At 46.2% G+C, this 16,471-nt stretch overlaps 1 protein-coding gene and 1 long non-coding RNA gene across 3 annotated transcripts in view; both read right to left on the bottom strand.

The window, feature by feature from the left end:
- Positions 1–16,471, bottom strand: part of LOC310743135 — a 252,921-nt gene that overhangs the window by 175,334 nt on the left and 61,116 nt on the right. The window lies entirely within an intron of this gene.
- Positions 1–16,471, bottom strand: part of PRKCQ (protein kinase C theta) — a 61,111-nt gene that overhangs the window by 23,752 nt on the left and 20,888 nt on the right. The window contains exons 4-9 of the mRNA XM_083572752.1: positions 15,446–15,506; positions 12,770–12,932; positions 8,552–8,583; positions 6,942–7,027; positions 2,961–3,090; positions 550–659 (exon numbers count right to left, since the gene is read on the bottom strand). Of these exons, the coding sequence (XP_083428878.1) occupies positions 550–659; positions 2,961–3,090; positions 6,942–7,027; positions 8,552–8,583; positions 12,770–12,932; positions 15,446–15,506 (582 nt within the window). The remainder of the gene's footprint in view (positions 1–549; positions 660–2,960; positions 3,091–6,941; positions 7,028–8,551; positions 8,584–12,769; positions 12,933–15,445; positions 15,507–16,471) is intronic.

Here is a 16,471-nt window from a genome sequence, read left to right as displayed (position 1 = left end):
GTGAAGGTAGGGCAGAGTCTCTATCGTGGCAACCAGAAACTTGGAGGAAACCTGCATGCAGGACCATCAAGAGCGCCCTAGTCAATGGACGTCTTTGTCACCTGATCGGTGCTGCCAGCAATCTTCAAATCATCTCTCTGAATCACTTGCAAAGGGACTTCAAATGGCTTGTTGTCACCAACCATCAGCTGATTGTCACCGGAAGCAAAGCCCTTTGAAGCTAGGGGTTTCTCCTGGCACCAATGAGCTGATTGGCACCCACAGTAAAGGGGCCCGCTTTGAAGTTGTCACCCGATGTCATAATGAGGTTGGCGTCAGATGATGGACAGGCGGGGCAGCCCCACCCACCTGCTAAAGTTGGACGGCAGGGGCAATGGAAGAATCCAGCCCCCATTTCATCTGATACTTCAAACCAACTAAAATAAATTCACAGGGAGAATGGGACATCCTCTTTTGTAGAGGTGGCAAGTACAAAGAAATATACATAAGCCCCCAGCCTTCTGTGCTTTTTTGCCCCAGAGGAGCCAAAGAACACCGCCGCTTGCCCACCTGCTGCCGGCTCTCGATCAGTTGCAGCGCTTCCGCCATGAGCTTCTGGTTGATGCCGCAGAGGTTTGCCACTTTGGCTTGGCACTTGTGGTGGACGTTCATGGCACAGGCTGCAAGGAAGGCATGAAGTCAACAGGTGAGGTTCTGGCAACATTAAGAGAATCCGGTCCGCAGGTTAAGAACATTAGAAGAGCGCGCTGGGTCAGGCCAATGGTGCAATGAGTCCAGCCTCCTGGTCTTGCAGTGGCCACCCAGTGGGAAACCTTCGAGCAGGACCCAAGCCCAAGAGCACCCTCCCCTCCTGCGGTTTCCACTAACTGGTAATGCAGAATCATGGAACTGTAGAGCTGGAAGGGACCCCAAGGGTCATCTAGTCCAACCCACTGCAATGCAGCAATCTCAACTCAAGCATCCATGACAGATGGCCACCCAACCTCTGCTTAAAAACCTGCAAGGAAGGAGAGTCTAGAACCTCCCAAGGGAGACCATTTGTGATGGCCTGGGACTTGGGCTCGGACTCGGAACCAGAGGAGTCTCAGTCCACACTGGATCCTTTGCCTCAGGCATCATCTGAACTATGTCTGGGGCCTGATCCTGAAGAGTCCCAGTCTGCACAGGTTCCCCTGCAACAAACACCAGCTGGGCCAAGTCAGGGGCCTGAGCCTGCCTTGGCTTCAGATGCGGGGATGACCTCGTTGCCTTCAGCTGGGCCATCACTTACAGCTGCTCCACTACCAGTTGGGTCAGGAGAGGCTGAGGCGGCCCCTGGGTCTAGTAACCCACCAATGTCTCCCGAGCTGCAGAGACTAAGGTCTGAGAGAAGGAGAGACCTGAGTACTCGCAGGAGGAGTGCTCGCCTTCGGGAGAAACAGGGAGGTGAGTCGCCGGGGGATCAGGACCGGCTATTACCCCGACAAAGATTAAAGGCTGTCGGACCCTGCCCCAGGTTGCGGGAGCAACATTGCTGTATGCCAGATCCTGCCTGAGATCCTGTACCTGTCCTTGCCTGGTTTGCTGCCTTGTGTCCTGCCTTGGCCCTGTCGGACTGACTCCCAGTGGAACCTTCGGATTCTGGACCAGACCTGGACCGCATTTCACGGGTTACCCCCGGGCCCAGCACACCATTCCACTGTCAAACAGTTCTTTCTTTTTCATCCAGCACATAGTTAAACTATGGTTTAGGATAACTATGGTTATCAATGACCTGATCCTGCTGCCAGCCTTTACCTAACGTTCTCTGTAGGTCTCTCATCTGAGAAGTGGCAACCAGAAAGCAGGCTCAGCTCTGGTCCTCCCCACTGAGAACTGTACCATCAGAAGAATGATTGCTATCTCCTCCTATCTCCCTCTGCTGTTTCCCCTTCTGTTACAAACAGGGGTGGAAAATCTGTCATGGAATCTTAGAATTGTAGAGTTGGAAGGGACGCGGGTGGTGCTGTGGGTTAAACCACAGAGCCTAGGACTTGCTGATCAGAAGGTTGGCGGTTCGAATCCCCGCGACGGGGTGAGCTCCCGTTGCTCGCTCCCTGCTCCTGCCAACCTAGCAGTTTGAAAGCACGCCAAAGTGCAAGTAGATAAATAGGTACCGCTTCAGCGGGAAGGTAAACGGCGTTTCCGTGTGCTGCTCTGGTTCGCCAGAAGTGGCTTAGTCACGCTGGCCACTTGACCCGGAAGCTGTACGCTGGCTCCCCCAGCCAGTAAAGCGAGATGAGCGCCGCAACCCCAGAGTCGGTCACGACTGGACCTAATGGTCAGGGGTCCCTTTACCTTTACCTTTAAGGGACCATGAGGGTTATGTGGTCCAGCCCCCCTGCAATGCAGGAAACTCAACTAAAGCATCCATGACAGATCGCCGTCCAACCTCTGCTTAGAAGCCTCCAAGGGAGGAGATTCCACAACCTCTCAAGGGAGTCTCTTCCTCTGTCAAACAGCTCTTACCCTCAGAACATTCTTCCTGTTCTTTAGTCGGAATCTCCTTTCTTGTAACTTGAAGCCACTGGTTTGAGTCCTACCCCCCAGAGCAGGAGAAAACAAGCATGCTCCCTCTTCCATGTGACAGCCCTTGAGATATTTGAAGATTGCTATGCTATCTCCTTTCAGTCTCCTCTTTTCCGGGCTAAACAAACTCAGCTCCTTCAACCATTCCTCATAATAATAATAATACAGTCGTGCCTCATGTTACGTTTGCTTCATGATACGGTTTTTTCAGTTTGCGTCCCGCGGCGACCTGGAAGTACTGGAAAGGGTTACTTCCGGATTTCGCCGCTCGCACATGCACAGAAGCGCAAAATGACGTCATGCGCATGCACAGAAGCGGCGAATCGCAACCTGCGTGTGCGCAGAGGCACTGCTGCGGGTTGCGTTCTATTCATGTTATATTTGTAGCTCTATAGCTGAGTCCCTGGACTTACCATCACATTTCAAACCCTGCCGTGCCAGACCCCAGAGCAAAGTGCCACAGTGATCACAGAACGTTGGGCTTTTGTAATTGTAGACCTTAAATCGGTGGGGCATGTCAATCTTAAACCTCTCTTTGTGGAACTGCAAGAGAGAGAGAGAGAGAAGACGAGGTCAGAGGACGCACATGGCCTGCTTCTGGTGTTGCAAATACATACAAAACTGAAGGGGTTCAAGCCTTTAAACAGTTCCTCTTTTGCAAATACAAACAGTTCCAGTGCAAATGAATTGAACAAGGAATCATAAACAATTTCATGGGTTCTGCAGTGACTGTAATCAAATGTTGTCCCTCACTTTCACAGTTATGTACTGAAGTTCTCACCCTGGGCCAGCAGGGGGATACTGTAGATAGTTATGCAAATAAGGGATCAAAAGTGACGTTCAGTGATTGGATAGTTTTAGAAAATTGTTACAGTTACGTTGTAGGGGATTTTAACATCCATGCCGACACGACCTTACAAGGGGCCGCTCGGGACTTCGTGGAAAGCATGGCCTCCATGGGGCTGTCCCTGAATAAGTCTGGCCCAACCCATAGCCGCGGACATGCCTTGGACCTGGTGTTTACCTCTATGGATGTTGGTGATCTGACACTAAGTAAAAGCGAAACGAAAGAAGTGCCATGGTCAGATCACTTCCTGGTGCAACTGGACTTCTCTGCGACCCATCCCCTCTGCAGGGAGGTGGGACCAATTCGGATGGTCCGCCCCCGCCACTTAATGGATCCAAATGGTTTCCAGAGAGTGGTAGGGGATGCTTTATCCCATGTTGGTGGCCTTTCAGCTGATTCCCTGGTGGCCCGCTGGAATGTGGAGCTAACCAGGGCTATTGACTGTCTGGCTCCGAAGCGCCCTCTCCGATTGCATGGAGCCCGGACAGCCCCGTGGTTTTCCACGGATCTGAGGGCAATGAAACAATCGTTGAGACGGCTAGAGCGCCGGTGGCGGATAACTCATTCCGAATCTGACCGGACACAGGTTAGAGCTCAACGTCGAGCCTACCAAGTGGCGATAGCGACGGCGAAGAAGAATTTCTTCGCCGCCTCTATTGCATCTGCAGAAAACAGCAGCAGGAGACTTTTTCAGGTGGTTCACAATTTAGCGGAACCACCTGCAACATCGGGGCCCAGTACGGGCCACATGTTCTCCTGCAAGGATTTTGCAAAGTTTTTTGCAGATAAAATCGCTCAGATTCGGGAAGAAGTAGACTCCACCGTGGGAGCAGGGCCGGGGCGGGAGAGTGCTAGAGTTCTGTCTAGTCAAGTTGAGTGGGATCAATTCCAATCTGTTACCTCCGAGGATGTGGACAGGCTGCTTGGACGAGTGAAACCAACCACCTGTCTCTTGGATCCTTGCCCATCCTGGCTTATAAAAGCTAGCCGGGAAGGACTGGGCGATGGGCTTCGTGGGGTGGTGAATGCTTCCCTCCGTGAGGGAGCCTTCCCAGACCCGCTGAAAGAGGCGGTTATTAAACCGCTTCTTAAAAAACCATCTTTAGATGCGGCCACGATGGCCAACTATCGCCCAGTCTCAAATCTTCCATTCTTGGGCAAGGTGATTGAGCAAGCGGTTGCCGAACAACTCCAGGCACGCCTGGAAGAAGCGGACCATTTGGATCCCTTCCAGTCGGGATTCAGGCCTCATCATGGGACTGAAACTGCCTTGGTCGCACTGGTTGATGATCTCCGGCGGGCTAGGGACAAAGGTGAGAGCTGTTTCCTAGTTCTGCTGGATCTCTCAGCGGCGTTTGATACCATCGACCATAACATCCTTCTGGACCGTCTTCAGGGGCTGGGAGCTGGAGGCACTGTCATACAGTGGTTCCGCTCCTTCCTCCTGGGCCGTGTTCAGAAAGTGGTGGTGGGGGATGAGTGTTCAGACCCCTGGGCTCTCACTTGTGGGGTGCCTCAGGGTTCTGTCCTCTCCCCCATGCTTTTCAACATTTACATGCAGCCGCTGGGAGAGATCATCAGGAGGTTTGGGCTGGGTGTTCATCAGTATGCGGATGATACCCAGCTCTACCTCTCTTTTAAATCAGAACCAGTGAGGGCGGTGAAGGTCCTGTGTGAGTGTCTGGAAGCGGTTGGAGGATGGATGGCGGCTAACAGATTGAGGTTGAATCCTGACAAGACAGAAGTACTGTTTTTGGGGGACAGGAGGCGGGCAGGTGTGGAGGATTCCCTGGTCCTGAATGGGGTAACTGTGCCCCTGAAGGACCAGGTGCGCAGCCTGGGAGTCATTTTGGACTCACAGCTGTCCATGGAGGCACAGGTCAAATCTGTGTCCAGGGCAGCTGTTTACCAGCTCCATCTGGTACGTAGGCTGAGACCCTATCTGCCTGCGGACTGTCTCGCCAGAGTGGTGCATGCTCTGGTTATCTCCCGCTTGGACTACTGCAATGCACTCTACGTGGGGCTACCTTTGAAGGTGACTCGGAAACTACAACTAATCCAGAATGCGGCAGCTAGACTGGTGACTGGGGGCGGCCGCCGAGACCATATAACACCGGTCTTGAAAGACCTACATTGGCTCCCAGTACGTTTCCGAGCACAATTCAAAGTGTTGGTGCTGACCTTTAAAGCCCTAAACGGCCTCGGTCCAGTATACCTGAAGGAGCGTCTCCACCCCCATCATTCTGCCCGGACGCTGAGGTCCAGCGCCGAGGGCCTTCTGGCGGTTCCCTCATTGCGAGAAGCAAAGCTACAGGGAACCAGGCAGAGGGCCTTCTCGGTAGTGGCGCCCGCCCTGTGGAACGCCCTTCCAGCAGATGTCAAAGCGATAAACAACTACGTGACATTCAGAAGACATCTTAAGGCAGCCCTGTTCAGGGAAGTTTTTAACGTGTGATATTTTATTGTATTTTTGGTTTTTATGGAAGCCGCCCAGAGTGGCTGGGGAGGCCCAGCCAGATGGGCGGGGTATAAATAATAAATTATTATTATTATTATTATTATTAGTTGAGCTCTATATAAGCAGGCTGACTGAACTCTTCAGTTCAGTTCTGTTCTGGCCTGTGAATAAACAAGAGCTGTTTGAAGAATCACTGTGTCGTCTGATATGTTCACCCACAACTTAACATTCACAATAGACCAGGGATGAGAAAGCTGTGGACATCCAGATGTGGTTAGACTCCAGCTCCTATCAGCCCCAGCCAACATGGCAAATCGTCAGGGAAATGAGAACTGCTGTCCAGCAACATCTGGAGGTTCCCTCTCTCTACCAATATTTTATCCATCTTGCCTGTGAAGTAGGCCATTTTGGAGTAGGAGAGGAAAGACGACATCTTGCCCAAGGCAACTCACGGAGACAATGGCGTCATGAGAGCCAACAGGACATAGGTCAGGATAGGTGAGTTCAGGCCCCATTCAGCTGTGGCATCAGTGCCGGCTCTATCGTTAGGTAGAGTGAGGCAACAGCACCAGGCGGATGTCATAAAAGTATAGCAAATTGTTGCAGTTATTAGCATTGCATTTCTTAGTGCTGCTGGGAAAGCGAGAGATGCTGGTGGGATTTTCTGTCTCTGCTGCCAAAGTAAGTTTGATGGCCTTAGGGACGATACACTTGGACTGCAACAGGGGACCCCATTTTCTAATCTGCCCCAGGCAGCAAAAATTCTGGAGCTGTTCCTTTCCCTTGTGTAGGGTCAAAAAGTAAAATTCCTGACAGACACCCAAAGATGTTAAGATTTTTTTTGGGGGGGGGGGGGCGAAACCATATGGGATTCGCTTAAATTCCCCACGGACGCCATGTTTACACTTTGTGTGACTGTGTAGTGTTTTCAAACTCTTGGCAACCGGTGTGTTTTAACCATCCTCAACTGATTCACAAAAAAACCTTCATTCGGATACACACCGCCCTCAACCGATTCACAAGAAGTTTCATTCAGATACATGCCACCTTCAGCTGATTCACAAAAAGGAACTTCATTCAGATACATACCATGGTTTCTCTGCTGTTGATGGCTGATCCCGTACACTTTGCTATTACTTTGTCAATGCACTTCTTGTGAATGGCAGCATTGCATTCTGGGAAGGGAAAACAAACCATATAAAGCATTGCTGAAGGGCCACAAGAAGTAAGAGATGCATTTTAAATATAAGCACACATTCTACTCATATAAAAACACCAGGCAGGCCCCACAAATAACCCAGAGATGCATTTTAAATAAAAGGACACATTCTACTCATGTAAAAACACGCCGATTCCTGGACCGTCTGTGGGCCAGATTGAGAAGGCGATTGGGCCACATCCGGCCCACGGGCCTTAGGTTGTGTACCCCTGTTATAGCCTAATCCTTCATGGGTTTGTTTAATTCCCTTTTAAAGCCAGCCACAAGCAGTATGAGAAATATTGCAAATACGGTATTGGACATTAGAAATAATAATAATAATAATAATAATAATAATAATAATAATAATAATAATTTATTTCTACCCCGCCCATCTGGCTGGGTTTCCCCAGCCACTCTGGGGAAACAGAATATTTAAAATACGATAAAACACCAAACATTAAAAACTTCACAATAAAGGGATGCCTTCAGATGTCTTTTAAAATGCCATCTGAAGGGAAGGCATTTGCACAGGGCGGGTGCCACTACTGAGAAGGCCCTTTACCTGGTTCCCTTTACCGGGAACCGCCAGAAGGCCCTTGGAGCTGGACCTCAGTGTCTGGGCAGAATGGTGGGGGTGGAGACGCTCCTTCCGGTATACAGGACCAAGGCCGTTTAGGGCTTTAAAGGTCAGCACCAACACTTTGAAATGTGCTCAGAAACGTACTGGGAGCTAATGTACATTCTTAAAGAGAGGACATGGACCTTTCCTGTGTGGGAATAAGCCAGCATAGGACTGCTTCCTGACTGGGTGGAGCAAATTGCAAAAGTTCCAGAGCCAATGAGGAAGAAGCGTATCCCCTCGATTTTGGCTTATCACTTGGCGATTTTGCACTTTTCCTGGAGACCCTAAGGTGAAATCCCTAAAATATCAGAAATGGAGACTCAACCAGAATCTGCTGCACAGACGGAATATACCTGCATGCAGCTTCTACCTGCTCCCTGCTGTCTTTTAGGATTGAATTTAACAAAACACAAGCTGTGTAGCTTAAAGCATGCCCAGGCTGTTTTTTGTCTCAATTTGGATTGAAGCTGGTTCGTGGGAAAACACATCAAAATGCAGAATTTCATAAGAAATTACAGGAGAGATCCAGCATAGGTTTGGACTGAAATGGGAGTGTGTTGACCCGCAATCCAGCCAGAAATTAGGCACTTTTCAGCTGTAACCCTATGCCTTCTGACCTGGGCGTAAGTCCCACTGATCTCAATTTGCCTGACTTCAGAGTAGACCAATAGAGAATGTTGTCATTAATTCCTACTGTAGTCTGTGAGAGGTGACATGGCTCTTGTAGGCCACATTTACACATGCGCTCTTTGTTTCCACGGCTGGCTTGCTATTTTTTTTTAAGCATTCTCGGTTTTCTTCAGGGTGGCGCGCAAGAAACACTGCAGTTTCTATTTGGGCAGTAGTAAATAATGCGATATGCTAAAAGTTTCTTACGTCTGCACTGGTAACCTTGCTTGTTAAGACCCCTGAAACACAGAAAGGAGAGAGTCTGGAGTAAGGATAACGTTTGTCATATATATTTGAGAAGAATGACTTTAAAACAAAATAAATGCCATGTGTTGGGATCTGGGCCCAGGAAGGCTAGGCTCCTCGCTCAAGTGAATGAACGAATGTTTATTATTATGGCCAAACAGCCAGCATACTAAAACCAGAATTGCTGCGTAGTTCTTTACAAAAACGATAAAGACGATCAGAGTGGAATTTAACAATCAATATACTAATTAAATAGACTTAAGAACTCCATTTAAGAAATAATAGAATAAGAAGATTTAACTATAAGCTGTAATGATTTATGACTGTTTGTGCAGCTGTGTAATCTCTTGCTTTCTTTGACTTATGGCTATTGCACAAAATCTATCTGCTGTACATTTCTAGTGACATCTGGATTCTGGTTGGACAGAATCCTCCCTGGTACTTTTCATACAAGAAGTGTCACGAGAGAGGCTCTGAGATCTGTATAAAATCTACAATGGAATAGAACGTGGCCCACAGTTTTTATCTGACCGCTCTTACATGGGCATACCCCTTCGCCATAAGGTATCTTTCTGTATCTGCCTTCCAATAGTGCAGGTGGGAAGACATGGAATTTAGCTTGCGTAAATGTCTTTTTGAATTTGGGGGATGGTCAAATTTCCTCAAATAAGTGGTGTCAGCTGGATAAGGACTGGAGAAAACTGAAGACACTATTAGTACGATAGCAATATGTTCAAGGTAGAAGCAGGACATTAAATATGTCTTTGCATTTAGAACATGCAAGTTTCTTTAAAAAAATGCAAAGATAGACTTCCGGGTTGGTGCCTCTGGACCATGGCGGAATTCCTCTGATCGGGAGGAATTTGCTTCGTGGAAACTAGGGTCTGGCCGCCACGGCGAAGGCGGGGACCCACTAAAAATCACAGGCGGGAGAAGCCTGTGAACGTGGGATTCGGCTGGCACCTTTTGCGCCTCCCCTACTCGCAGGGAAACCCGGTTTCGGGGATCCGGAGCGACGTGGAGTGAGTGGCGCGGTGCTTTGAATCAACTGCTTTTTTTCACGGAGTGAAGCCGCATTGCTGTTGCCGGAGAGCGCTGACTTTTTCCTGTGGACAATCTGATTTTAAAACAACTACCCGTGAGTAGAACGAAAAATTGGATTTTAAAACGTCTTAATTTGGCACCGAAACGGGGAGGTTCTAAACAGGAAGTCCGCCTTCCCCTTTTGTAAATAGACTGAAGCAAAGAGGCTGCAAGCTAAAGTCTTGGAAAGTCCTTTGTAAAGGGTTAAACTTCCATCGGCTAAAATCAGTAAACCCCCCTTGGAGGCAGGAGAAGAGGGGGGAAATTTTGGACCGCGCAAGCCTGCAGGAGAGAGAGTGAAGAAAGTTAAATTACCACCGCTCTGAACCTGGAAACGGGCTGCTAGCAAGTTTGATGTTTTGGAAAAGTTCATTGACTGTGAATAAAACGTATGTTGACAGATAGCTAAATAAGAGAAACACATTGTTTCCATTGTTTCCTTCTGCATTTAAAAAGGAGTAAAAGTAACTGAAAATTGAAACTGATTTTATTGCTTGAACCGTGCTTAAAAGGATTGATACAAATAGAAATTGTTTCCCTCTAGAGGGAGCCTTTGAAACTGTTACAAGAGTTGAGCTGGGGGAATCTCCAGCTGCAAGATAAAAAATTGTGAGAACCAGGGATTGACCTTGGATCGGTAAGAATGTTGACAGAAGAAGCCTTAGTGATGGCATTATGCAAGATAAGTGACTCATTGGAACAGCTCCATAAGAAGACGGATGTGATGACTATTAAAATTGATAACTTGGGACAAAAAGTGACTAATTTGGGACAAAAAGTGAATATCTACACAGAAACTACTCAGGAATCGATACAGGAATCTACTTTGACATGGCAAATTGTGGAGAAGGCGAGGGAGAAAGTTGTTGTTGTGGAACCTAAAGTGATACAAGTGGAAAAGGAGAGAGCCCCAGTTTCACAGAGGCAATTTGATGAATATAAGTTGTTGCCTTCCATGACTGAATTTAGAGAAAGTCAGATTTTGAGGATTGGAGCCCTGCTTGGACTGGAGAAGGAAAGTTGGATAGATCCCCCCATGCAGGGATGTATTGACATTTGGGACCTGGACTTGGGTCAGGAGGAGATTGGAGTTGTGGGGACCTTCAGATTTGGATGGATTTTGAAACATGTCCTGAAATATCTTTTGGATTTCAGTTTTAACTATGGAGATTTGGCTGAACTGCCGAGAAGGAATAAAAACATTGCTAAGTTGGAGCTTCCCCGAGACTCACTCTTCAGCATCAAAGGAAGGAAATTAAGAACAAGATCAGCAGAAGACAAAGTAAAGTGCATGCATAAATATGAAGAAGATCCGCAGAAGGGACTTGGAAAAGAGTTAAGAGCCTCGGACAGAAGATCACCAGGTTGATGGACTATATGGAATTGACGGAAAGGACTGGCAGAATCCGAGACCAGGGAGAAGAGACGGTGTAAGAAGATGAGAAAAAGTTTAAAGTTTATAGAAATATTGCAAAATTAATGAGTGTTAGAAAAATGTTGGAATGAAATTACATGGCTTTAGTAGAAATGTTATAAGGAGTTAAGCATAAATAAGTATTACAGTATTAATGGAAAATAAGGTTAAAATAAGTTAAGAAAATTATATGACAGAAAATAGTGAAAGATGGAAAGGAATTGCTGAAATAATTAATAGAAGTGGAATACAAAAAGGGAGGTGAGAGGAGGTCGATGAAACGAGGGAATGAAAGATAGGGCATTGAAATGGTATGATGTATGTTTTTAAATTGTTGTTGCTTTGTTTTATTTAGCCTAATGTGTTAATGTTGTGTATTGTTTATATATTGTATTGTATTGTATTTTCTTTCTTTTGTTTTTTTGTTTTTTTCCTTTTTTCCCCTCCTTTTTTTCTTCTCTTTTTCGTAAGGTTTAAAAGTAATAAATATTATTTAAAAAATAAAAAAAAATGCAAAGATAATCTGTTGGGGGAGAGAATCAAAGCAAGCATGGAGTAGAAATTTAGCCCTTTTCTCTTCTGCTATGGTTCTGAGGAAAATCCCTCCTTTTAAGGTGATTTTTGCGCTCTCTCTCTCACACACTCTCTCTTTCTCCCATCAATCCTCCTTTGGGCCCAAAGGGGAGGAAATCCCCCTGCAGCGGATGCTATTCAAATTTTCAAAAATACATGTTAAATTCATAGCTGTCGTTTGCCTCCAACAGCTATTTGAGGTTGCATCATTTGCATATAGGGGGCTGGGTAGGATTTTGAATTCACATTGAGGAATGGTTCGCAGTGGCCCTTCCGGTAAGAGGGTTCTGTTGTAATATATACAGTTACTGACTCACAATTGCACGCATGAAAGGGTTAACCTGAGCCATGAGTTCGTTACCAGAGTGGGTGTGGCTAAGTAGGCACTCAGCAGCCTCTGGTCTCCCCACCCCCTACTCTGCTTCTCAGTCTTTTTCTCTTTGTGCTTCCTGGAACAAGCAAAGAAGGAGCCATGTGGCTTTGGCTCCCAGCTCAGTTGTTCCTCCAAGTGAACCGAATCTCTCCAAAATGGAGATTTTAAAGCCTGCATCTTTGGCAACTCAAAGACTGTATGATCTTTTTTTAAAAAAAGAAAGCAAGTACTTTTCTTTTTAAGTTATTCGAAACCCCTTTTCATATTCGTCTTACTGCCAATTGATGGAAACTACTTTGCTGTAATGTCTGGAAACACTGAGTAAAACATCCACTTATTTGCAAGATTTCGTATTTTCATGGGGAACATTTGTTTAAGGTAGATGAGGGCAGATGCAAATTTAACCAAGTTTTAATGTCCTTGGAGCAATTGCCATTGTGTATAATTTTGCTGCGAGAGAGGAAGAGATCTCTCTTCCAAACCCCTCCCTCTCCATCAGAGAAGCAGCAGGTTGCCCCTTCCCCACTAGACAATCTTCCTCACATTGGTGCTCTACAGATGTTTTGGACTACAATTCCCATCAGCCACAGCAAGCACAACTGGCAAAGGCTAGTCTAGGGCCATTCAGACTGGGGCCTGATGGGAGTTGTAGTCCCAAAAACTCGGGCATCAGATTGGGGGAAGAAGACTGCCATGGGAATAGATCAAGGAAGGGAGGGGAAGCCATGTGTCATACCAGACAAACTCGTGGCAAACGGAACAGAACGTGGGCTGAGGGAAGAAGGTAGCAGTGAACTCGTGACACTTGACATTGTGGATCTTGGCTTGCTTGATGGCTCCTCTGCGTTGGTGCAGAGAGAAAAACCCTTCCTTTTCACAGTCAATAAACTCTGGATCATCTGGGTGAGAGAAAGAGAGAGAAGTCTGGTTATTCTGATGACGAATTCCTGTGGTCTGCCAATAAGCTAAAATAACATATATTTAAATCAGCTCAAAAAGGCGTCAGCTTTAAAAATAAAGAGCAGGGCACACTTCCTAAAACAACTCAGAGAGCTGAGTCACACAACCAAGAGGAGTGAGTGGTTGGTGCATATATTTGTGGACTGCCTGGGGGTGTCATATGCCTGAATGCTTGTCCCATGGGAGGTGGGATTCCATGTCTTTGGAAAACTAGAAGGTCAGGGAGCAGGGTTCTCACGTACATTTGTCCTTGATCTGCTAGATTTTGATGTGCAGGGAGGACTGACACAAGGTCCTCTCCCAGCCTGAAGTGGTACCTGTTAAGTTGTGGGTGAACATATCAGACGACACAGCGATTCTTCAAACAGCTCTTGTTTATTCACAGGCCAGGACAGAACTGAAGGGTTCAGTCAGCCTGCTTATATAGAGCTCCAGTACAACGCTACTGTAACAACTTTCTAAAACTATCCAATCACTGAACGTCACTTTCGATCCCTTATTTGCATAACTATCTACAGTATCCCCCTGCTGGCCCAGGGTGAGAACTTCAGTACATAACAGTACCCTCCAGCAGAAGTAACATGGCTGTAATTTTGGCTCTCATCAAATGCCGGGCATCTCCTGTAAATCTCCTGTAAAGACCCCTACCCCAAATGAAAGAAGCATAGGAAGAACCCTCCTGAATCAGGGCAATTGCTTGTCTGGTCCAGCACTCTGTTCTTACACAGCCAACCAAGCAGGAAATGATGACAAAATTGGGGACCGAACCAGAAAAAAGCTAAAGCTCTTTTACACCCACTCTTTGAATTGGGAGGAAAACAGGACCTTTCTGCCCAAATGTAAATTGCAGGGGCGTGGGGTGTGTGACTCCAATTTGGGACTGTAACAAAAAGACAAGGCTGCTCCTACCCAAGATCCTAATAATAATAATAATAATAATAATAATAATAATAATAATTTATTATTTATACCCTGCCCATCTGGCTGAGTCTCCCCAGCCACTCTGGGCAGCTCCCAATCAAGTATTAAAAACAATAAATCTGGAGTGGACCAGCTGAGCTTGCAATTTACTGTAGCTTTTTAAAAAACAAAACAGCTAACACACAATTGCCCATTAACTGTTTCTCAAGAATCCACCCCGATTTAGGAGATCTGAAGACCTATGGATTACAAATTTGATTAAGGTGGAAGTTGGAGCTTTCGGGACAATTGGACTTAAAAGGAGGAAGAAACAAGATTCGGGCTCCACTTTTAAGTATGGAGGTCTGGCTGGAAGAAACATGGACCTTATGGGGACAGAGCTTCTCCGAGATTTGGTGTTTAATACTAAAGACTATCAAAAAAACCGGCAGAGAGGAATTGAGAGAGAATTAAGAGCCTCGGACGTGAGGTCTCCAGGCTGATAGTAGATTAAGACTGATGGACATCTGTTGGGGATCGAAACCGGGAAAGGGGGTGGTGGGGTTTGGGGATCCAAAGGGTGTATAATTATAATCTGTTTTTTTATTTTGTTTTATTATTAGTAAGAAAATTGGGGAATTCGTGGAAGGGAATTTGGGTCGACTTTAGAAAAAGGTTTTAAGAATGAGCACCGATGTACAAATATTGATGTTTGTAAGTTAAAATTGTTTTTTTCTTTAAAATGAACTAAATATAAAAAGGTTAAAAATTGGGGATAAGAACTTGTTGAACTAACAATTTGAATTGGAATATAAGAAGGGGAGGTGTGGGGAAGTCAGGGAAATATGTTATTGAAAATACGGATTGTAAACTTTATGTGTTTTTTAATTTTTTTTGTTTTTTGTTTTTTTGATTTTTTTATTAAGATGGAAAATTTTAATAAACATTTATTAAAAAAAAAAGAATCCACCCCGATTTGCTCGTACAAAGTTTGTAGGGTGTTTTTGGACCATGTTGGCTATTTATTGTGCATTCGTTCTGATTTGCTTGCAGGGTGGTTAGACCACCTTGCATCCAGCAAGCAATTTGCTTTCCAATCTATTTTCCAGTCACTTTCCTTCTCAGGAAGCTGGTTTGTTACATGAAAGCACCAAACCATCTTCAACTGCACAAACTAAAATTCACCAGGATGTGACTGAATTCCGTCCGAAAACAAGGAGTCCAGAAGTGGCCCAGGGTTTGTCCTGAGTGATGAAAGACAGCAAATGACGCTCGCGCATGTGTGAATCAGTCCTTTGGGTGTCACAAATCCCAATATGTTGCCATAATAGCCAATTAAAATTGCACCAGCCAATGAACTGGTCCCTGAGCAGTTTAAGAATTTCAATATTTTGAGGTTCTGCTGTGTTTCTTTATGTAAAAGTATTTATCGCTCTGCGTTGGGATTCTGTACATTTTGAAATTACCATGTCCCAACCTGAGCTTTCAGGGTGGGGGAATCCGCAGCGAAAATAACTGAAAATGTCGCAGCAATAATATGACCATCACTTGCCAGTAGTTTCCAGGAAGTATCTTGCGTTCATTAACATTCTGCCTTGTGGCTTCAGTTCTAGCTAAAAATAAAATAAAATAAAGGAAGGCAAGTTAAAAATAGCTTTTGTTTTTTTGTTTAAAAAGGAAGAGTGAGTGACAAAACAGCCAGGGAGTGACCATCGCATGAAAAGCCATAATGGAAAGATCTCGCAATCATCTTGTGATCCACAGTAAAAATTTAATAAATAAATAAATAAATAAATAAATAAATGTATTAAAGTCTGCTCTGGCTCCTAAGGTGATGGAGGACCCATTGCCTGCAGGTGCTCCACTCTCAGCCCCATCAGGGGAAGAGGAGGTTGCCTCTGGGTCCAGTAACCCTCTAGCCCAGTGTTTTTCAACCTTTTTTGGGCAAAGGCACACTTGTTTCATGAAAAAAATCACGAGGGACACCACCATTAGAAAATGTTTAATATTTTTTTCTTTAATGGCAAACAAAAACGTTGCGGACTGTTCTCTGCTCAGCGGGGATCAACCCACTGATCCCCGCTGAGCCGGCGGATGACAGCTCCGTCTCCGCACTGTGTGCGGAGAGGGAGATGTCAGAGCCCCACTGCTCTCTATGGGGAATCGGATGAGAGCGGACCGCCTGTCCGCTCTCATCCGATCCCATCCGATCTGATCCCCACCCAGGACAGATGGAAAATAGGGTGGATACAGTCCGGCGCCCGCCTAGTGGGCGAAAATTTGACATTTTTTTTTTAAAAAAATCTTTCGAATTTTTCAATTTTTCCCACGGCACACCAGGCAACATCTCGCGACACACTAGTGTGCCGCTAAACAGTGGTTGAAAAACACTGCTCTAGCCTCTCCTGAGCTGCAGAGGCTCAGGGCAGAAAGGTAGAGGGAACTAAGTTCCCGCAGGAGGAGTGCTCGCCTCCAGGCCAGGAGAGGTGAGTCGCCTGTGGACTGGGGCCGCCCTATGCCTCGGGGCAGATAAAAGCCAGTCAGCCCCAGTCCCAGGTTGCGGGAGCAACGTTGTTGC

This window comes from Podarcis filfolensis (assembly GCF_964270895.1).
Source record: "Podarcis filfolensis genome assembly, chromosome: 10".
Lineage (NCBI taxonomy): Eukaryota > Metazoa > Chordata > Lepidosauria > Squamata > Lacertidae > Podarcis > Podarcis filfolensis.
The sequence above is the reverse complement of the archived record's forward strand: the minus strand, read 5'-3'. Positions and strand labels throughout refer to the sequence as shown.